This window comes from Chlamydotis macqueenii, chromosome Z (genome assembly GCF_036417535.1).
Source record: "Chlamydotis macqueenii isolate bChlMac1 chromosome Z, bChlMac1.mat, whole genome shotgun sequence".
In the NCBI taxonomy this organism is placed as follows: Eukaryota; Metazoa; Chordata; class Aves; order Otidiformes; family Otididae; genus Chlamydotis; species Chlamydotis macqueenii.
This window is the reverse complement of record NC_141593.1, coordinates 29693842-29716756: the sequence shown is the minus strand read 5'-3', so window position 1 is coordinate 29716756 and position 22915 is coordinate 29693842. Positions and strand designations below refer to the sequence as shown.

Below are 22915 nucleotides of genomic sequence, written 5' to 3'. Positions count from 1 at the left end.
TTAGAAATTAGGAAAAAATTTTTTACGATGCGAGTTATAGAACATTGGAACAGGTTGCCCAGAAAGGTGGTGGAGGCCCCATCTCTGGAAATGTTCAAGGCCAGGCTGGATGAGGCTCTGAGCAACCTGATCTAGTCAGGGATGTCCCTGCTCCTTGCAGGGGGGTTGGACTAGATGACCTCTGAAGGTCCCTTCCAACCCTAACCATTCTATGATTCTACTCTTGCACTAACAATGTAACAGTTGTGTAAGACAATTAACTGCTTCTAGATATTTATCACAGTCATTCTACAGTTCCTTGATTGTTCAGATAACTGCAAAATCTAGAATAGTACTTAGCCTACAAACGAGTGTTATTGCAGTAGTGTTCAATGATACCACACCTCCGTCTCCCTTTGAGCTCTTTAACTGGGCCTAGTGCAATAAAAGTTTTCTTACTAGTTCCCATGCTGAGAGGATTCCAGTTTAGTAGCTTCAGCATTAGTACCGTAGTACTACAGCAGCATTTTTAGCTGACATTTGACACTGGAACTGCACAAGCCAGTATCAAATAGTGCTCTCTATTAGACTGTTTCTACAGGAATATTATTCCTGAAAAGGGTGAAAACACTTATTTCTGCGACATTGCAGGAAAGAGACATAGAAAAGGCCTCAATAAAAAGCATTTGAAGACAGACATATAAAGAAATATCTACAAGGTACAAACCTATGTGAATTTGCCACCTCAAAGTGCAACTGCAAGGGCAAGCACACATACACCAACACCAATCCTACATAAACCCTAGCAGAAGCCATATACTACCTGTAACCAAGGATAAACGCAGGTGAACAGAGTATCAGTTCTAATTTTAACAACAGTGAGTTTATTTACTTCTCATACAAATCAAATGCATAAGCTTATCTTATTTCTAATTTACTGGAAATGAAGTAGCTGGGCAGCTGCTTTACACCTCACTCGGAGACAGAGCTGTCAGGATCTTGCTTACCTTGTAGTATGGCTTGAGAAGAGTGCAAATGGCACAGTGAGGTTCTTTTTTTGCACAAGCTGCATTGTATTCTTTCTCAGCATTGAAATTAGGTACTTTTGTCTGCCAAAGGTAGACCAGAGGCCTGGCCCATGTCTCTGTCTCTTGAACTTTCTCTTCAATTAAGGTAGTCTCAGGCAGTTCTTAAAGAAAACAAACAACTGGTCACATTGTAGTCTTGGAACGAAGACAAACAACAATGATTTTGTCATGGGTGCTAACAACGAAAATAAAACAATGCTTTAAGGAGTCTGTTTGTGAATACAAATGCACAAGTTTGAAAGAATTATGCATCAGGACAAGCCTTTGACACTTGTGTCACGAGCTGACTGCTACACACATAAAGTATACCACTAGCTCTACTGTTTATAATTTCTATTCATATCCACAACATTACATCTTACTCACCCATTCCTTAATTCCTCCAACCTCTACCCTCTATCCCTCCATGCATTCTGCCCTAAACTCCTTACAATGGAACATGTTGCAGCCTGCCAAGCAGCACCAGACAAATCACTCTGTTCACCCAGAATGGCACGTCTCAACTCTTTATGGAAACTGACACTCATTTTCCAAAGGGAAAAAAGAGACAGTGTTATAGCTAGGGAGTAATGGGGAACAATCAGATCTAAGATGCAGATGGAAATGCATGCTGGATCCCATTATGGGATAAATTATTTGGTAATATCCGTGATCTGTTCTGGATTTTGTAAAAGTTTGTTTTACTTATTAGCAGGGTCTCGGTGCAGGATGCCATAAAGCTGAATTTGTGAAACTAAAAGTCTCTGGAGAAGCTAGGAAATAAAATCAGACTGAAAGACAAAGAAAAATAGCTTATTCGATAGTAGTAACCTAAAAATGTAGTCATTTGCTATTGAGAAAGATGTAGAAAGCAGAAAGTTGTGAAAAGAAGACTGAGTGTAAAATCCTTACTCCTGTGAAATCAATAGCATAATTATTAATGATTTAGTCATTAACATCAGAATTTCAGCCTAGTCACGTATTTAAGCTGGTTGGAAACTTCAAGATATCTTCACAGGCAACCTAGTGACTTTGCTGTATACAAAATATGTAGACTACAAGGAGGGAAATGTCTTTTCATTCTAGAAAGAAAAGCATTGCTGACAGGAGATGTTAAATATATTTTTCTGAATTGGGTCCTTATACACTGCTCTAATTAATGATAAGGTCTGTGGTTCTGTCTATTCAAGTGGACAGTGCCTAGTAAATCTTTCATGATCAATGAGAAGGCATGTAGGTGTCAATTAGAATAATTAAAATAATGTGAATGTGGGAAGGAAAATGTGGAAAGTTATTGACTAGAACTTTCAAATAACAAAAAAGGTCTATAGCATACAGTCCTTTTCTAATGATGTATTTAAGAAAAATTGTTTAGTTCAGAAGAAGTAAATTCCAATAACAGAAATGTTTAATGAAATACATTAAGCTGAATCATCACATTCCTTCAGCTCATGACTACCTCAATCCACTATATGAAAAAGTGGAGGCTTTACACGTCTCCTCCTATGATAAATGGACACATGTTGCTACAAAAGCACTATAAAGGTGATAGCATTTTTATCAGTGTTGAATAAAATATGGACTAAAATATTTGTCTACACCCAAGCCAAATGTAGCAAAAACAAATAAATTAAAACATCCTGCATGTGAATGTTATTCTGTTTTTTATAATTTCTTAATAAAACTATATCAATTCAATAAACGTTTGCCAATAAACCAAGTAGAAGGACAAATACAAAGCATTGGTGAAAAAAGCTGTCACCAAGTCAACATTTAGCAGCAGAGCTTTATGGTGAATAATGTAGCTACACAAGAATAGCTGTGAAGAAATAGCTGAACACAAGGAAGAGATGCAAATATAAAATGCCAGCATCACTTTTATAGCTTTCTGAATTACTTATTTTTTAAGTTAAAAGCTTAACTAAGCTTTTAGTTAAAAACATTCTGTCGAATCATATTTTTTTCTATTGCTTGCAGTTTTCCAGAACTGTAAAATAAATAGCTCTGAAATCTATGCCTCTAGTTCCATTTCTTCCTATTTAAATTTTCCCTTACAGAATGGTCTCACAGTGAAGCACTGTAACAGGTTCACTGTGGTGGATGCCCCATACCTGGAAACATTCAGGGTCAGGCTGGACGGGGTTCTGAGCAACCTGATTTGGTTGGAAGTGTCCCTGCTCCTTGCAGGGGAGTTGGACTAGATGACCTTCGAAGGTCCCTTCCAACTCAAACGATTCTATGATTCTATTACCTTTGCGAACTTATTTTTCAAATTCTTTCTTTGACATTATTTTATTTCAGGAGCTTATGCTGCCATTATTTTAAATATTTTTCATTATAGTTGTGACCTCACAGAGAACTCAGGGCTTCACTGTCCTTTATGAAGAAAACAAAGAGGAACACAAAATGTTTTGTGAAGGTTTGTAACTTACATCTTCCATACCTATTATTCATTTTAAAACTGACATCCTTTAATTGCACCACTCCTTATCACTGCTAAGTAATTCTCCCACGAGGGTTGAAGACTTCACCTTGAACGTCAGCCTATTATGCTCCTGTAGTCAAAAATCTATCTTTGGATTTCCAGTCCTGGAATAAATTCTAGGACAACAGCTCTAGTACTCTCACATACTGCTCTGGCTTCCCACTCCCTCCAGCTCATTTTGAAGTGCTTTTGATGAGAACAATATTTATATCTTAATTACATATAAACTCCACAATTTCAGTTCCCCCTCATGTGACTTTTACAAATCCTTTCCAGACTAAGGGAGGGAAAAGAATGCAAGAGCCAGGAACAAAGCTGGCAACATTCTAACAACAATTAATTGCATTCAAGAGCTTTGTATTTATTTTCAAATCTCATTTCAAATGAAGCCAGGGACAAAGTGTCATACGGAGATAATACCGAACTGCATCTTCCACAACTTCCAAAAGATTTAACACTGTTTTAATACATTTTTCTCCTTTACATTATGTTCAGAGCAACTACTTCCAGTTACTTAATGACTAGAAGTAAATCCTCCTTATTTGCATCTGATCTCTAACATGTCTAATTATTTATTCTATCTCCTTTGAGGTATGACTGTCTTCTCAATGCTCCTTACTGCAGTCTCTTAGTCTCTTGGCATGAACTACAGCATCTAAGCTCTCTGATGTGATCTTCCTGCATACTACACTCTGCAATCGCTCATTCTTCTGCACCATAGCCAGGAAAGGAAAAATATCCCTCCTCCTTCCAGAGACAGACTAGCTGACCCAGTACTTCTTAGAGGAATGCTGCACTAACAGTAAGCAAAATTAAGAATAGACAGACTGGAGACACATGGATTGGACAGATGGACCACTTGGTGGATAAGGAATTGGCTGGATGGCTGCATTCAAAGGGTTGTGGTCAACAGCTCAATGTCCAAGTAGAGACCAGTGGTAAGTGGCGTTCCTCAGGGGTCGATATTGGGATTGGCCCTGTTTAACATCTTTGTCAGCAATATGGACAGCTGGATTGAGTGCACCCTCAGCAAGTTCGTCAATGCCACCAAGCTGTGTGGTGCAGTTGATACACTGGAGGGAAGGGATGCCCTTCAGAGGGACCTTGACAGGCTTGTGATAAACTGGCCTCATCCTAAAAGCCACTACCCATGGCTCAGGACAGACAATCTGAAAGAATCAAGTCAGCCAATGCAGTGATATGAAACACAACATACATCTATGGAGAGCATTTCCTTTGTACAACATGTGAAATGGAGGTAGGGAATCTATCTTGACTTCTATAGCTGCTGTAACCTGGATCAAATCACTGACACTTCCTCACAGTTCACTGCCAGTAAGTGCATGAACAGGACCTGTACAGGTGCACAGCAGAATTCCCTGCTGAGAACTCTGACACGTCATTTTGCTTTTTTCAGCTTTTCAGCATTAAACTTACATTCCAAATTAAGAATTAATCAAGACAAAAGTGAGTAACGCATTCTTGATATTCTTTGTTAAAGAAATGTCAAATCAACTTTAACTGTTGTACAGGATACATCTTGCTGTCAGAGGGAATAAAAGAAAATACAGGAGTTGAACCTGGTAGCCATGACAAGGAAATTCAATATATATTTGCAGCTCAATTGACAGCACTGTTGAAGTGATTGCAAACTCTCATGCATAACACATAGGCACAGTGACAAAAACTCAAAGAACCATCTTTAAAGTCTTCAGTTGATACATTCCTGTTGTTTAATCTCCATCTGAATCATTACACTCTACTTTAGATATAGTAATTATTCCCCTAGCAACAAATACTATATCAAAAATGAGATCCAGCTACAAAAATAAATATCTCTTTAGCAGAACACTTTCCCACACAACACCATGTTCAAGTGTAAATGTTACACTTAACCTGAAACATAAGTGCTACTTATAGGAATTCAGAATTGCTTAACAATGCATCAGAACTGTAATTATCTGATCCACTTTCTCACAGTCAAGCTCACTCATTTCCTGAGACCATTTGTCTCCAGAGAACTTCTGCAGATAAGACATCGTGCTCAGAGGCTGACTATACAAAGATGTAGGTGCTCACTCCCTACTTCGACATGAAACTATGAGAAGAACCATCAAGCATGCTTTCTCGGGAGGTATTAAAATTCTGTAGCTAAAAAAAATACAGTACAGGGTTTCTTTATTTTAACTGCAAACATTAAAATCCTCTGGTTATCGCATGAAGCCTTTACTATCTGGAATGTGACATGCCTGAGGAACTATATGAAAAAAAAATTAAATAACTAGACTAAAATGAACCGTTTTCAGATTGAAAAGGACTGCTTACACAACATCTTGCACCACATAAAAAAGCAATTAAACTACATTTTAAAAAAGAAGATTTTAAAAATAGGACACTGTATAAGAATAATAAAGATTTGTACTTGCACCACTGGAAAAATCTACATAGACATGACCCCAAAAAACTCATAGATAAGGTAGATCAACAACAGTCGGGAAACAAAGTTAAATATCATAGAACTTCTACAACCTATAATTCATGTAAAGTTCAAAACATGACTGTAATCATGCATTATAAAATAAACTCTAATTTCAAACCAGCCTCTACTTTTGCAGCTGTAAATTAAACTTCACATCACCCTTGTGTAATAAGTAAGAGGCACAGAGACCTCCTAAGATTTGGTTCATTAACAAGGATGTGTTACTCAAAGGAAACAGATGTGAAATTATCATTCAGAGTTTCAAGAAATCCTTGATGTTAGAGAAAGGAACAAAAGCCCCAAGATGATCCTATCTTTAAACAACTTAAAAGGAGCTCTATGTTCAATTAATATTTTCTAGGACAAAATAAGAAATCTTGAACATCCTGTATGTGGAAGAGGACCTACTATTAAGCACACACTCCTTCATTCTGCCTAACAAACACTGCCAGTCTCCTGAAAATCTTGTTGATGATGGAGGTATATTTTGTATGTAAATCAGGGCACTGTTCCTCTACACCATGTGACTGACCAATAAACCCTTGAAACTGAAGAAGGCTCAAAGGACATGTGCAAGGACTCTGTGCTCTTGAATCTCAGGGAGGAATCTAGGGAGTCACTGCATATAGTTGTTGCAAAGCAAGATGAATTTATCTCAATATAAGTGGGAATAAAGGGTGGCCTTTGTTTTAAATAATCAGTTGTATCACGTGAATGGATCAGCTGGCTGTGTAATGTTTTTCCCTGAGTTAATCAGAAGATTGCAACTGTCTTCATGAGCCAGCCAGACTAGAATATGGGAAGTGTCTATATGGCTCAGTCCAACATACAGTATAAAAACTGAACATTGAACAAAATAAACTTGGAAGAGAGCAAGATGTTTGAGCTTAATTCAACCCACGTATTCCTTCCCAGCAAATGGTGACAGCACCGTCACATTGAGCATACACAGACCCGTAATGGGAATCACATTCATACTGCGATCCAACTGTATATTGCAATTGCTATATTGTGCTTGTATTGTGATTTCAGTACATCGCTGTGTGATTCTGCTAATGCAAAATCCTCTGTAACATCAAAGGTCTTCCAGTAAACTTGGTATTAAATTTTAAATACTTCTTATGTTGGACATCTAAAAGAACCCGGTCAGAGGGTACTGGGTTCTGGCAAAAGGAACACAGAACTCAGTTCTTTAGTACTGGTACTTAAATTGCATTTACAAGTAAAAAGACTAGCAAGTTCTGCTACAGTATTAGGCATTACAGTTTAAAGCAGAAAGAATTTTCCTGGGTAAGATGTAAACCTTCAAAGTTGGAGCAATGAAAGTAAGTTTTAAACGAAGTTAGTTTAAGTGACGTTCAAAGACTCTTTACTGTATACACTTCGACAATATATCCTACTTGGATTGAAACACCTTATCTACAATCACTAAATACATCACTGATTTTGGTATACTTTGACAATAACTATATGGAGTGGCCTTCACACAATGAGAATGACATTTCTGCCTCTTATAGCCACCCAAGAAGAGCTTATCATACAAGTCTGTTCGTATGCACTTTTTTTAAATATTTGTATCTTAATTAAATCTGTTTCTTGTAACTTTTGTTATGTTTCTGGCTGTAATTGTACCACGTATTTACACTGAAGTCTAAAATTGATCAATATCAGATCAAAAAAAATTAACAGGATGATGAAATGCAGGATATTCCTATGCATCTAAAAACGTCTCCTTACTGCCACCACTAACAGTAGTCACAGATCTCAATTCTCCACGAACCACTAGGGCATTTTACTTCACTGCACATAGAGTGCTTTGTTGTAATATTACTTTACCAGATAAAATTCATGATGAGGTTAAATATTTTGTTTCCAACTGCTCTTTTTTAAAAAAAGAGGCAGAAACATTTGATGAGTCAATTAATGACTTTAAATAAATGCATAACAGTTGTTATAAACAGACTGTATCATATAATAATTCAGCCATAGTGATACTGATACTATAAGGTGATTAGCAACACCAAACTCCGCACGAGTTCCTCCTATCATATTTGAACCTGAAAAGAATATTTTATATAGAATTAATCTCTAATGTAATTTCAGATATACCAGTTCTCATTAATGTGATTACTCATATGCATCTATATCCCTCTACATATTTAAGAAAAGTGAAACTATTCATTAAAACAAACTGCAGAGACAAAAAGAAGTTTATAGCCCAGGATCTGTTTTGGTACAAAGGAAACTCCTTCTATAACAAAGTACTTACAAACAGTTACTGTGCTGCTTTCCAAGTGGGTAAGTGAATGAAATAAATGTCTTCACAAATGTTATTGGTTAAATAGTTTGTGGCAAACTTGCTCCAGCACTCAATACTATTGCTTTGAACAGTTTTTGCTTACTAAGTTAAACTCAAATTCTCAGATGGAAAACATTTGAGCCATTTGCAGAACAGGCCGTTGCCAGTATTTGCTGATTTAACCCAGCAGATGTGAAAAGCCATAGACGCTAATACAGTACAATTTGCTTTTGCCAATCTCAACAATGATTTTGCTGCTTGGGGTTATGTTCCACTGATGTTTCCTGGCTTTGTACAGCAACATTCTCTGCTATGAAGAGCATAGCAGCATCTGTTATTTTTCAGGTAGTTGAGCCTAATCTCAGCCCTGGGAGGCATTATCTATAGTTTCAAATGTCCTGGAGGAAATAATAATAATAATGAAAAAAAGTCAGTCAGTGAAAAAGACTTGCAACTTCAAAACTTTACTGTTCCTGCAGTATATCAGGCAACTCCATTTCACAAATTGTTTCTTATTTTCAGTAATGAAAGCCATAGATTTCATAGCAAAATATTAAAATGTAAACTTCTAGATTTCTTGTACTATAGAAGAAATTTAATTTCTTATATGGTACTTTACAGTAACAGTACTGTAAAGTATCTATACATTTTTGGTTAGAGAGTCTAATTGCTGAATTATCACTTAATACTTCAGTTGTCATACAAATTTTATGTAAAGATAGCCATATAGAGTCAAAGTTCTAGAGGCTCAGCCTAACAGCTCCTGGATTAAGTAAGGTTTAGCTCACAAAATAAACTAATGAGGTGCTTTATTAAAAAAAAGTATAATATCAAAAAAGTACAACACATTAGTTTTAGTGGATCTTGGGATGTTGTTCTGATTTTGTTAGTGAGGGGGGCCCTAAGGTGGTAGCTTCTGTAGGAAACTCCTAGAAGTCGCTCCCCTTTGTTCAGTGGACTCGGCCGGGACTAGGGCAGACCTGCTGCTGGCCAAGGCCAAGCCGATTGGTAGCAGAATGTCCGGTGATAACGCCTCTGCGATAATGTATTTAAGAAGTGGAAAACAGAAAAAGAAAGAAAGAGAAGAGAAGATGTGAAGAAGCTGAGCGGGGGCAGAGGCGCAGAGGGGGAGGAGCAGGCCTCATGGGCCTTTCAGGCCTCACCCTCTGGCCTCCCGCCGGGCAGCCGACTGGGCCCAACTCGGCCCAGCCTGGCTGCAAGAAGTGGAGAGAAGATGATAAGTGAATGAGATGTAAAAAGGATCCTGAGAGGCGTCTGCCAGCCTGTTGTGAGGAACGGCTGCAGACGCCAAGGTCAGTGAAGAAGGAGGGGGAGGAGTAATGCAGCTCCTGGCCAAGATTCCTCTGCAACTCGTGGTGACGACCATGGTGGAGCAGGTTGTCCCCCTGCAGCCCATGGAGGTCCACGGAGGGGCAGAGATCCACCTGCAGCCCGTGGAGGACCCCACGCCGGAGCAGGTGGAGGCCCGAAGGCAGCTGTGGCCTGTGGAGGGCCCGCTGGGACAGCTGTTCTAGAGGGACTGCACCCCGTGGAAGAGATGACCCACGCTGGAGCAGTTTCACAAAGGACTGCAGCCCGTGGGAGGGACCCTACGATGGAGCAGAGGAGGAATGCGAGGAGTTCTTCCCCTGACGATGATACAGCGGCATAAAACAACGCGTGATGAACTGACCGCGACCCCCATTCCCTTCCCCCTCCCCATGCCACTCAGGAGGGGAGGTAGTAGAGATAATGTTAAGCCTGGGAAGAGGGAGGGGTGGGGGGAGGTTATCTTGTTCCCTGTCTCATTCTCCTGCTAGTTTTAGAAATAAATGAATAGTTTTCCCCAAGTTGAGTCTGTTTTGCCCGTAACGGTAACTTTAAGGATTTCTCCCCATCCTTATCTTAAACCTCGAGCCATTTTCCTATAACATCTCCCCCTATTCTCTCGGAGGGTGGGGGGAGCAAGAGAGAGACTGCGTAGTCTGGTCCCAATCGGGGCTGAACTACGACAGATGTCTTGAAAGTTTAGAAAAACTTAAAGTTCAAAAAAAGTTTTTAAAAGACAATTTGACAAAATGGAAAGATGCATTTAGATACTAGGATACTCTAATTTTTCTTCAGCATATCATTAGAGTCTCGTAATGAAATTCATGTCTGTTTTGTGGTTGAACTGTGTATTGCAATTGCTGCACTTTGCTAAATGTAATTTGTACTTTCACTGTGATTTAAGTGCATTGCTGTATCACACTGCTAAATTGAAATCCCACGTAATTTCAACTAATTTCAAATAAGAAAGTTTTGTGTTATTCATTAAACCCTCCATAGACAGAATATCTAAAACAATCTCGTCAAAGTGTATTACACTCTGACATTAAGCGGCATAGTCGGCAGGATATTCCTGAGGTTGAGCGGTACCCGTTAAAGCAGTAACAATTACTTTGGCAAAAACATGTTTTCTGATTCAGTGTTAGTCACAGATAAGAACCTAGTAGAGAAAACCTGTGTTGTGATTAAGAACAGGTAGTGGTAAGACTGGCTGCAGACAGGACCACTAACACTTAAAAGAGGGGACAGCATTACGAGCAAAGGCTTATAAGCAAAGGCTGGAAAAAATCTCACCAGTAACTTTGAAAAGGAGGGATGGGAAAATCATAACCAGGATTTTTCAGGGACAGTAGAAAAAAAAAAGATCCTACTGACATACAGAATCAATTTGAAAAATTGGAAGGTTCTAACAAGTTGAAGAAAGGAGATAAAAGTAGGGCTTCACAGGTTGCTAGATATTTACTTATCAGTAGTAGTGCAGAAGTTAGGAGAAATGAACACATAGCATGATAGAACAAGAAAAAGAAACAGTTATAAAAGATAACATAATGCATAAGCCATGTACACAGAGAATCAAAATGAGTTCTTGGACTCAAAGTTGCAGCCTCAAATCATATGTGATGCCCATACATGTGGGATCATTTACTATGGTCTATTGAAAAAGACCTAATTCAAGTGATGGCCACCACATATACCAAGGACAATGAATGACCAAGAAATAGCTGGTTTGATACTGATCCTTTTCAGGGTGATGATTCAGGTGACTCATGAGAAGAAACTATAACCAAAGTGTTTGCTCCCAGGGCACAAATAAAACAAATAAAGAAAGCAACAGGCCTGAATCAGTTGCAACCCACATATTCCTTCTCAGAGACTCAAAACATTCACCATTGTGACAGCGAGCATATATATTATTAGACACCAGCAATGAAATTCACATTTGTATTATCACTGAACTATATACTACAACTGCTATGCTCTCCTAAATGTAGTTTGCACTTATATTGTGATTTGAGTGCACACTGTATCACAATACTAAATCAAAATCCCATGTAACTTCAAGTGACTTCAAATAAGAGAATCTTCTAATATGCACTGAATTTTCCATATGTGGAACACCTTAAAGGTCCCTGTCAAACTCTACTGGACCCGAACTTTTTCCTCTAACAAATGGCAAAGTGACTAAAATTTATTTGATTTACATTGCTATGCCGCTGATAAACTAACTTTGAGAAAGCTCTGAGGACTCACAGCATAGAGAATTGGTTTACATTCACAGAATTTGTAAGACTGGTCTTACAGTACTATAGCGTTGACACTTTTTTTAAACTACCATTTTTGTTTGGTTAGTAATTCTTGCAACAAAATCATTCTCTACTTAAAACAGTGGACCATGAACGTAATCAATAAACGTAATGGCTGAAAGTTAATCATTCATCCACTGAATTCCCTAAATAGCTGCACAACTTTTTTGTGAATATGGAATGAAGAATTGAGCACTAATAGTTAAGGCTCAAATTGTTAAAGATGTCTACTAATTCTGGCTACCTGAGCTGAAGCACAAGCAACAAATTCTTATTGATACTAAACAACATTAACTACCTAGTGACTCCAGAAACACAGATACTTATCATGCCAAAAAACCAAGCACAAAGGTGACTCATCAGTCCAGCAACTGTATTTAAAATGTGGACACGATGCCACAGAAAGGGAGATGTTCTTGCATCTGTAAGAACTGCCAACAAGAAATACATATAGCGTATTTGTGTTATAATTTCCATTTTTATATATGTACATTACAGCAATTCCAGTAATTTCATCTGTGTTTATACTGCGTAAGTTTAAAGAATACCCATTGTATTTGTAGTTCAGTTCAAAGAGTCATATCATCAAAATCTAAACAAAAACAAAAGAAAACCTGCTGGAATTTACCACATTGCCTATCAGCAAAAAAACATAGCTGCTAATGCAAAACCATTACAAGAACAAACTACAAGCTAAAGAACATTAGAAAAGCTTTAATTCACAGAACTGTAAAAGACTTATTACCAACTGCTTTCTCCATTCCATTCCTCCACATATTTTTTCATAATTTTTAATGAACAAAATTTTTACTTTCCATTCCAATTCAGTTTGCTTGTGGTCACTGTACTTACCGGTGAGAAGATTTTATCAATAGCTAAAATTAGATTGGAATTCTTAGGACCTGCTATTGCAATCTACACACATGCTTACTGTTTTACTAATGAAACACCACAGTTTGCCAGGAGCTTACTAAAGCTTATTTAAGCTAAGCAACTCCAAATGTACAATATATATTTCAATTTACATTTATTTCACATAATTTAGGATTACTTAAACCTGAAGGTCTGATCACGTATATCTTTATCCCAGTATTTGGTACATGTGATGTCAACAATGTAAAATTAAGTGTATCATAAAGGATTCAATGAAATACATATGCATCTCTATACTTCTAATTTTATTTAATTCTTCCTCTATATTTAAAATTAATATCTCATGAACGTCTGGAAACGTAAAGGATGACCCCTGAAAACCAACACTGGAGTGGTTCCTACCATTGTCAATTACTCACTGGAGTTAACAAATATGCATTATATTATCTGTGTAAGATTATTAGCATAGTAGGCTTTTTCTCTCGAATTTTCTTTCTGCCTTCAAAGAATTTTCAAAGCTAGCACACAATCTAATTCTTACTATTTCCTAAAACACTCTACAAAACTCAGCCTACTTGTTAGTCTGTCAGTCTCCACCAAAGTGGAAAAAAACAGAAAACTTTCTCTCAAACTTCAGGCAGCTCTTGCTTAATAATAAAGATATGACAGAGATACGACAGAATTGTTTGGTACTTCTTCCTGATTCTAGAAATCAAAATGTCCCTTCATTGACCATGCTGACAAGTACTATACAGTCAAATAAATATCCAAGTATTTAAAGCTGTTGGAGTGTTTTAGAAATACTACAGAGCAGATTCATCAACATACTGTCATTTTACACTGCTCTAGAGACAAAAAGAGGGGAAAATATATTTTATTGTTACTTTATATTTCTCAGGCAGCAGAAATCTAACCTCTGTCAATATTCCAGCATAAATGCCTCTGGGCAAAATACAAGTGGAATCTGGAGGAATCAAATTACTTGAATGCTTACAGTTGATTGTGTTGAAGTTCTCCACTGAATGAAGGCCCTGAGTAGTTACTATCTTCATGAACTAAGTATGGAAGATGCAAAACAAAGACTTGATCACAGGTCCAAATTCACACGACATATCAATGCCTGAATATGAATTATAAATTAATAGCTTCAGGCTACAGTCCCTGCAGAGACCACTAAAACAAATATTCCATAAACACTCCATACACTAGACAACAATTTCATTCAAACTCCCTCAAGGATCAATTTCTTAAGCGTAATTATTTTTTGCCTTTAAAAAATATATATATACATTGCACACACTTCTCAGTCAAGAAAAAACATTCAGTAAAATTCCATTGGCATTAAAATCAAGTTACTTCCAATACTCATGGTTTACAAAGTAGTTTACAGTCCCAATGCATGGGTTTGCCTTTGCCCAAGGGAGGAGTAACCCAGACTGTCTTCCCCAACATACCCCGTACATGCATCACAGGGACTTTATCCCCTTCTGTAGTACATAAAAGTTTGGATTGGGCAGGGCCAGCTTGATTGGTGGATCCCCGAGTGTTGACTAACCAGGTGGCTTTTGCTAAATGTGTATCCCAATGTTTGAGGGTCCCATGACTCATTGCTCTCAGTGTGATTTTTAACAGCTCATTGCACCTTTCAGTTCTCCCAGAGGCTGGTGGATGATATGGGATGTGATACACCCACTCACTGCCATATCTTCGGCTCTGGTGTCTATGAGGCTGTTTCAGAAATGGTTCCCATTGTCCGATTCAATTCCTTCTGGGGTGCTATGTTGCCATAAGACTTGTTTCTCAAGGCCCAGGATAGTGTTCCAGGCAGTGACATGGGGCACAGGATATGTTTCCAGCCATCTGGTAGTTGCTTCTACCATCGTAAGCACATGGTACTTGCCTTGGCGAGTTTGTGGGAATGTGATGTAATCAATTTGCCAGGCCTCCCCATATTTATATTTCAGCCATCATCCTCCATACCACAGATGCTTTAACCACTTGGCTTGCTTAATTGCAGCACGTTTCACATTCATGGATAACCTGTGCAATAGTGTCCATGGTCAAGTCCACCCCTCGATCACAAGCCCATTTGTATGCTGCATCTCTTCCTTGATGGCCTGAGGTTTCACAGACCCATTAAGCTAAAAATAATTCACCCTTATGCTGCCAGTCCAGATCCACCTTAAACACTTCCATTTTAGCAGCTCGATCCACCCACTGCTTGTTTCTATTTTCTTCAGTACCAACTCCTGGGTACACGGGCATCTACGTGATGTACTTTTATGACCAGATTCTCTGCAGCAGCCCAGATGGGTTTACCTGTACACTGTTAGTTGCTCTGCTTCCATTGCTTTAACCACCCCCATAGGACATTTGCCACCATCCATGAGTCACTATAGAGATAGAGCACTGGCCATTTTTCCCATTCAGCAATATTTAAAACCAGCTGACGGCTTTCATCTCTGCAAACTGACTCAATTCACCTTGATCTTCAGCAGCTTCTGCAATCATCATGTAAGACCCCACACAATAGATTTCCACTTTCGATGTCTTCCTACAATACAACAGGACCCATCAGTGAACTGGGCATACTGCCTCTCATTTTCTGGAAGGTTGTTATATGGTGCGGCCTCTTCATCTTCTCCTCTGGTGGCATTCCAAAATCTTTGCCTTCTGGTCAGTCTGTGATTACTTCTGGAGATTCCTGGATGATTGTGGTTTCCTACTGAGCCCACTGTGTGATCAGTGCAACCCACTTACTCCACATAGCATCAGTCACGTGATGTGTACAGGGGACCCTCCCTTTGAACATCCAGCCCAGCACTGGCAGTCAGGGTGCCAGGAGGAGCTGTGCTTCCGTACCAACGACTTCTGAAGCAGCTCAAACTCCTTCAGATGCTGCCAGTATTTCTTCCTCAGCTGGAGCAGAGCAGGCCTTAGATCCTCTGTATCCCCAGTTCCAAAACCCCAAGGGTCAACCTCGAGTCTCCCCTGCTGCTTTCTTCCAGAGACCCCAGGTAGGGCCATTCTCCCCAGGTGCAGTGTAGAGCACGTTTTTCACATCTTGTCCTGTTTGGACTGGCCCAAGGGCTACCGCATGAACAATCTCCTGTTTAATTTGTTCAAAGGCTTGCTGTTGTTCCCATTTAAAATCATTCCTCTTTGGGTTACTTCATGGAGAGGGCTTACAATCACACTATAATTCAGAATATGCATTCTCCAGAAACCCACAACACCCAAGAAAGCTTGTGTTTCCTTTTTGTCAGTTGGTGGAGCCACAGCTGTTATTTTGTTGAATACATCTATTGGAATCTGACAACATCCATCTTGCGTTGTTATTCCTAAAAACTGGATTTCCCTTGACCTTGCTTCATTTTATGGCAAAACCAGCTCTCAGGAGGATTTGGATTATTTTCTCCCCTTTCTCAAAAACTTCTGCTGCTCTATTGCCCCACACAATGATGTCATCAATGTATTGCAGGTGTTCCAGAGCTTCACCCTTTTCTAGTGCAGTCTGGATCAGCCCATGGCAAATGGTGAGGTTGTGTTTCCACCCCTGGGGCAGTTGTTTCCAGGTGTACTGGACGCCCCTCCAAGTGAAAGCAAGATGTGGCCTGCATTCTGCTGCCAAAGGGATTGAGAAGAATGTATTCGTGATGTCAGTGGTGGCATACCACTTGGCTGCCTTTGACTCCAGTTCATACTGAAGCTGTAGCATGTCTGGCATGGTAGCACTCAGTGGTGGTGTAACCCCATTCAGGCCACTATAGTCCACTCTTAGTCCCCACTCTCCACCAGACTTTCACACTGGCCATGTGGGACTGTTAAAAGGTGAGCAAGACTGCTGATTACTCCCTGGCTCTCCAGCCGATGAATCAGCTTATGGATGGGAATTAGGGAGTCTCATTTGGTGTGATATTGCTGCTGGTGCGCAGTTGTGGTAGCAGCTGGCACCTGTTTTTCTTCAAGCCTCAGCATCCCTAGGAAGGAAGGATCCTCTGACAGAGCAGACAAGGTGGATAACTGTATAATTTCCTCCACCTCCAAAGCACCTATACCAAAAGCCTACCAGTACCCTTTCAGGTCCTTAAAATACCTCCTTCTGAGATAGTGTATGTCAAGAATGCAAGGAGCATCCAGGCCAGTCACAATAGGGTGCTTTTGCCACTGATTCCCTGTTAGGCTCACTTCCGCCTCTAATAGAGTTTGTTGTTGGGATCCCCCTGTCACTTCAGAAATAAAAATGGGTTCTGCCCCATTATATCTTCATGGCATCAAGGTACATTGCGCACCAGCGTCTACTCCACAGGCGAGACACAGGCCCACAGGGAAGAAAAGAGACTTTCTTCATACCAACGGAGATGGCCAACCAGTTCATCCATTGTTTGTTCCTCTCTGTCTTTCCAGGTCATAACGGCCAATGAGTTGGCATATGACGATGGTGCACTTCAAACAAACTTCTGCCATGTTGGTCATCTGCACTTGACTTCATCTGGATCTGTTCATGGTCCGGGTCATCATAAATAACCTCCAGCAGAGCTAATTCCCCCAGGTACTGGATGCCCCTCTCCATGGTGGCCCACTTGCCTGGGGGACGTATTACATCCTCCTTGAAAGGATAACTTTCCTTCACACTTCAGGCTGAGGGCTAGTATCCCTTTTCCAATCGCTTTGTAAATGTCTCCTTCTCTAGGAACAGATTCCAGCTGCCTAGCTTCTCTGCCCTCTAATTCCAGGCTACTGGCCCCATTATCCCAGCTGAGCAGCCAGCTGACAATGTGCTCAACTCAGACAACAGCTGAAATCTTCTCGCATGTCTCACACCTCGCTCAGGGATAGAGATCAAGTGGTTGCCATCTCAGTTATGAGTTCTTCCTCTGAGGAAGAGAAGGAGCCTTCCTGCTGAGTTTTTCCTTGGCACGAAGCAAGTAATTCTTCCTCTTCTTCCTCCTGTTTTTGCGGTGGCCCTGCTTCAGAGTAGTCTGCCTCCTTGCTGACAGAGCAGTATGGTTCTTCCTCCTGCTCCCTCTCAAGGGAAGCTTCTTTGTCTCTTACTAAATGAGCTGACTTTCAATTCCAAGTTTTCTTCTTGCATACAGGGGCAACTCATACCAGCACAGGTTCATTCTCCAACTCAGCTGCAGTTCCTGTTGGTGGGGTTTGAGCAGTTACGGTGCAGGTCAGTATGTTTTCCCTTTCCTTCTCTTGAGGGTGCTGCATAACACTGAGCAGTGTTTGGTAGATACTAGCCACGGCCCAGCACAGTGCAGTAAGTTGTGCCTCTTTAGAATAGGCATAACATTTTTTTTCTTCAAATAGTCTGTCGCTTTATCAGGGTACTTTAGTTGTTCAGGACTAAAACTCCAAACTATGGGAGGTGAAAAGTATACCTGCCTATGTTCTCCCACATACCATGCCACACATGACTACCCTGCCTCACGGCAGATCTTTGGGTCATAGTCCTAAAAAGTGTTTTTGTAAACCTAAACTAGACCTGGGACACATTCAAGAGACATAGCAATGATATCATTCTGGTTTGAATATCCCCTGGATAGTGAAAGTTCTCAAAAACTGTTGTAACTACACTGGAAGTGGGAGAGTGGGGGAAATCATCCACCTACAGATACCAAGTTAACTTTAAGGCCATTGATGTTACCATATCATAAATTGACATTGCATAGTACAACAAAGTGACAATGCTCAACATCTTCCTCGAGGTAACAAATAGCAACCCCAGGAACACATAGTACACATAAGAGTGTAGATAACTCTTATCACAGCACAGCCACCACTGCAACATCATGACCAGCAACTAACAACTGATACAATAAGCATGTATAACGAATTTTGTTTCTGGGCAGATCTGTAGTTATCTCAACTGTTTGTTGCCCCATGTTGGGCATCAAAAGAACTGTCGTGGTTTAGTCCCACTCAGCAGCTAAAATACCACACAGTTGTTCACTCCTTGCTCACTGCCCTCAACCACTCCGCAGTGGGACAGGGAGGAGAACTGGTAAAGCAAAGAAGGCAAAACTCATGGGTTAAGATTAAAAAAAAAAAAAAAAAAAAAAAAGTTGAAGAGAACAACAGAGGAAAAGAAAATAGAGATGCAAAACAAACAAACCAACCCCGCCCCAATAACAGAAACACTTAAGCACATAATTTACAGTACAAGAGCTCACACTGGATCCTGACGCCCGGGCTCCTCCAAAGTAGCAGGAACCTCCCGACAGCACACTACCCACTGTATATACTGAGCACTATGTCACAGGGGATACAATAGCCTTTTGGCTAATTTGGGTAAAGTATCCCAGCTGTTGGTTAATTGGTAAGCTATCCCAGCTGTGTCCCCCAGCCACAGGTGCCACCAGCTCCAGTTCCTCTCCCAGCTCAGGTGAAAATTAACTCTAGCCTAGCCGGAACCAGGACAGTTAGATTTTTTTTTTAATTTGAAAAAAAAAAAAAGTTATTATGATAATTATTGGAACTAGGATAATTTATTAGGCAATCCTCTGTACCAGCACCTCAGGGAACTAATCCTCATCAAACGCAAGTCATACATTTTCTGTGTTTCTCTTTGGACCATAATTATAGAAGCAGAAGCTCAACTCCAGAAGATAACCTACAGAAGAGACACCTGTCTCCTTGACAAACTTCATATCCAGCTTACCTACCAACTCTGTAACTAGCCTTGAGAAGGCTATTGAGAGGCTGCACTAATGCAGCAGGAAATCCACTTTCATTTTGGCACACTTGACAGTGGGAAATTATACATGCCTCTGCATCAAAGATTGCAGCTCTATCCACTCTTTTAAGAAGTAAAATATTATATGTTAAAGCTAAGAAAGCTGCACAATTAAGAGTTGTAAGGTTCACCCAGAGGACAATGAGTCTTAATGATCATTACATATACCACTGTCCAGCAAATGAGGCAAAAATGTTAAAAGAACTGGTTTGTATTCCTCTCTTGAATAAAAATAATGGATCCTCTTAGATCTTGGAATTTACAGGTCTCCACTCTATGACAGGTAAGTGCTGCTTGTGAAAGATGTCAAGGGACAAGAGCCACAACAGCAGTAACTAGAGTCGTCAGCTCTTGCTATTTCAGGAGATCAGCTGGTAGCCTGCAAGGCTGGCAAGAGTACTGGACATTCACGAAAAGCTCATATTTGACCTTTCAATACCTCCCTTTCCTAAATACCTACTAAAGATTCCATCATAATTTTGTAAAGTGTTTTTGAGTCTTCAGGATACCACATGCTGCATAAGTGGTAGAACTTTTGATTGATTATGGTAATGAGATACTGAAAATTGAATTTAAAGAAATCAGAAGTAATGTAGGTACCAGATGAAAGGAGAGAAAACACATTTTTCTAGAATAACAATACTGTTGCAAGTAGTAGAAAGTGCTGGTCTCTTCTAATGCTAGATGATGAAGTATGAAAAATGCAAATTCTGTACTTGATTAACTCATAATCACAGAAGAGCAAAGTTTTTTTAAATAAGTAAAACTCCACTCAAAAAACAGATCAATACAGTATGGGAGTGAAAGCAATACTGCAAATTATAATACTGATGTTGCAAAAATAAATATGCCTCTATCAATGGTTAACAAATTATTCTCTACCTCCTGAGTAACACCAGAAAAAAGTGTTAACATTTCTTTCTGAAATAAGTAAGAATATGCAAGCAGAATCTAGCATTTTCAGCTCTGAAGCAAAAGAATAATCATTGCATCTACAAGTGTAATTTTCCCCTATTTCAGCATGCTGAACCTATTTATATTACTGAACATGAACTGAACATGCCTTATGTGGCTTGACTACTAGCATCAGACCAAGCACCTCTCACAGGACACCAAGAGTGAACGTAAAACCTGAAGCAGCTTTGTTTTGTGTCATAGGAGAAGGAAAACTACAGCTGTAAAACTAGGAATTCACTACTCAAACTCTTGCCTAAGCCACTCTTTCCATTCACAATAGTTTTCTCTCTTTCCGTTTTTTTTTTTTTTTTTATTTTACAAAGTAATGAAAGCAAAATTACTCGGAACTTCTGAATCATATTTAAAACACTAAAAAGATATATACAAAGAAACCCATACTGAATTCAATCTATACACTATTATTATATCATTTAGGGCAATGGAAAATTTTAGTCAACTTGAATCTAAAAACAGTTTCTAATGTTGCGTGCCCGACTATTACTGGAAAGAAATATCTGGGACCAATCAATGTACATCCAAAGTCAGTATGTTTGCTCTTTCTGCTGAATTTGCTTTTTTATTGCTTAAGTGAGCAGAAATATAAATTCATTAAATACAAAAGAATAATATTACCACAAGCTAATATACCACATTGAGCATAAGACCAAGGTTCATTACATAAAAATTATTAGTATTTTTAGTGTGACATACAGCTCACACTATACTGCTGCACTTATTTTTCTAAACTGGCAGCTTAAGCTATAAATTCTGGGATTGATTCCCTAGTCCCCAGTATTTCTCATTGCTCAGTCCCCTAGGCATAAATTCCACAAAAGCAATCATAAGGGAGATTCAGAAGTCAGGCATACATAGGGAAAGACTTCAGGGAGACTAAAAAAACAATTCAACACCAATAGACCACAAAGAAACAATTAACCCAATCATTCTTCTCTAGAAGAAACATTCAGATCATGAAGAAACACACACATATAGAAGCATACGCAGCGATAAAAAGAAAACATAAAACTCAATGTCCAAGCAATCCTGTGCAAAAGAAAATGAATTTCTGCAGAAGGCCTCTGTATTAATAGCAAATCCAGAAAGTCTGCTAAGATTTAAGCATACTGCTGAATATGATAGTATTCTATTTGCAAAATTACTATCCTGAAATGGCTGACAGTGTCAAAGAATGCTGCCTTCATATTATTACTGGCCTCTGATCATCTCTACTCACAGAAACTTCCTAATAGAACCCTAGGATCTGAAGGACTTCAAATATATTAATTTGAATATAAATTATCTGTATTAGAAATGGCTACAGACTATGCAACTTGTGGAAAGTGACATGATTTGCAGACAAACTATAAAGCCCCAATTTCTTAATTTTTCATAACAGTACCAGCCCATATCTTCTTCTTTCTCCATTTGGTTTACATTTATGATTTTACTGGACCCAGATAAATTAAAATATAAACTAATGTATCAATACAGAAATCCCCCTGCTAAAGGAATAGATGAACTCAAAAATTACAGTACCAAGAGATTATAGTATCGTAGTCATTACCAGCACCATTTTTGTTCAAAAACCACAGAGAATAAGAATTGAGTAAGTATGCATGCCGAATTACATTTCTGGTAACTCCAGACTATGGATAAGCACCTTCATAAAGAGAAACATAGTCATTAGTACATTGACACTGATTGCTCCTCTGATACCTGACAACAAGCATTCTCGAACATGATCAGAAAAATCTCCTTTGACTTGCATTCATCTAGACACAGATCTTTAACTTGCATGCCAGCATGCATAAGGAAAGCTAATGAAACTTCAGTTTGCCAGTCTCCCTCAGCAGTTCCTCAGTCTCTGACTTGGATGTAAACATTCTGCTCATCCAAAATCTAGTATCTCTCTTCTGTGTTCTCACAAAACCATCCTGATAAATTAGATCACAATGAGAAACAGACACATGAAAATAATATCAAAGTCTAGTTCCAGCTAGGAAATACCAATAATTGTCATGTCCAGTAAAACTCTTAATAACTTCCTTCAATCAATAAGCAGACAGGTGCTTCATAGCTACTTCACATTATTCTAAGACAATGTTTTCTTTCTTAACAAAAATACGCCCTTATCTACCAGAAAGACCATCATCACGCAAAGAGGAAAGACTGAAAGGTATATGACTTCTGCTTGGGATGCTGCTACTTTCACATAAAATTAAGACACCAGGAAGCTGACAAACTACTGGATAACATGGCAAATGAAGAGCAGAATCCTTGAGATTAACAAACCACTGTCATCACATCATCATCTAGCCAGATTATATCATATACAATCCATGCTAAAATAGGAATTTTACACTACATTTTAACTATAATGTTGAAAAAGCATCAGCAGG

The 22915-nt window shown here is 39.1% G+C and overlaps 1 protein-coding gene across 5 annotated transcripts in view; it reads right to left on the bottom strand.

The window, feature by feature from the left end:
• The window catches only part of KDM4C (lysine demethylase 4C), a 270730-nt gene that overhangs the window by 96912 nt on the left and 150903 nt on the right, over window positions 1–22915 (bottom strand). For all 5 annotated transcript variants that reach the window (XM_086771274.1, XM_086771271.1, XM_086771272.1 and 2 more), the window contains one exon: window positions 987–1168. In XM_086771274.1, the coding sequence (XP_086627400.1) occupies window positions 987–1168 (182 nt within the window). The remainder of the gene's footprint in view (window positions 1–986; window positions 1169–22915) is intronic.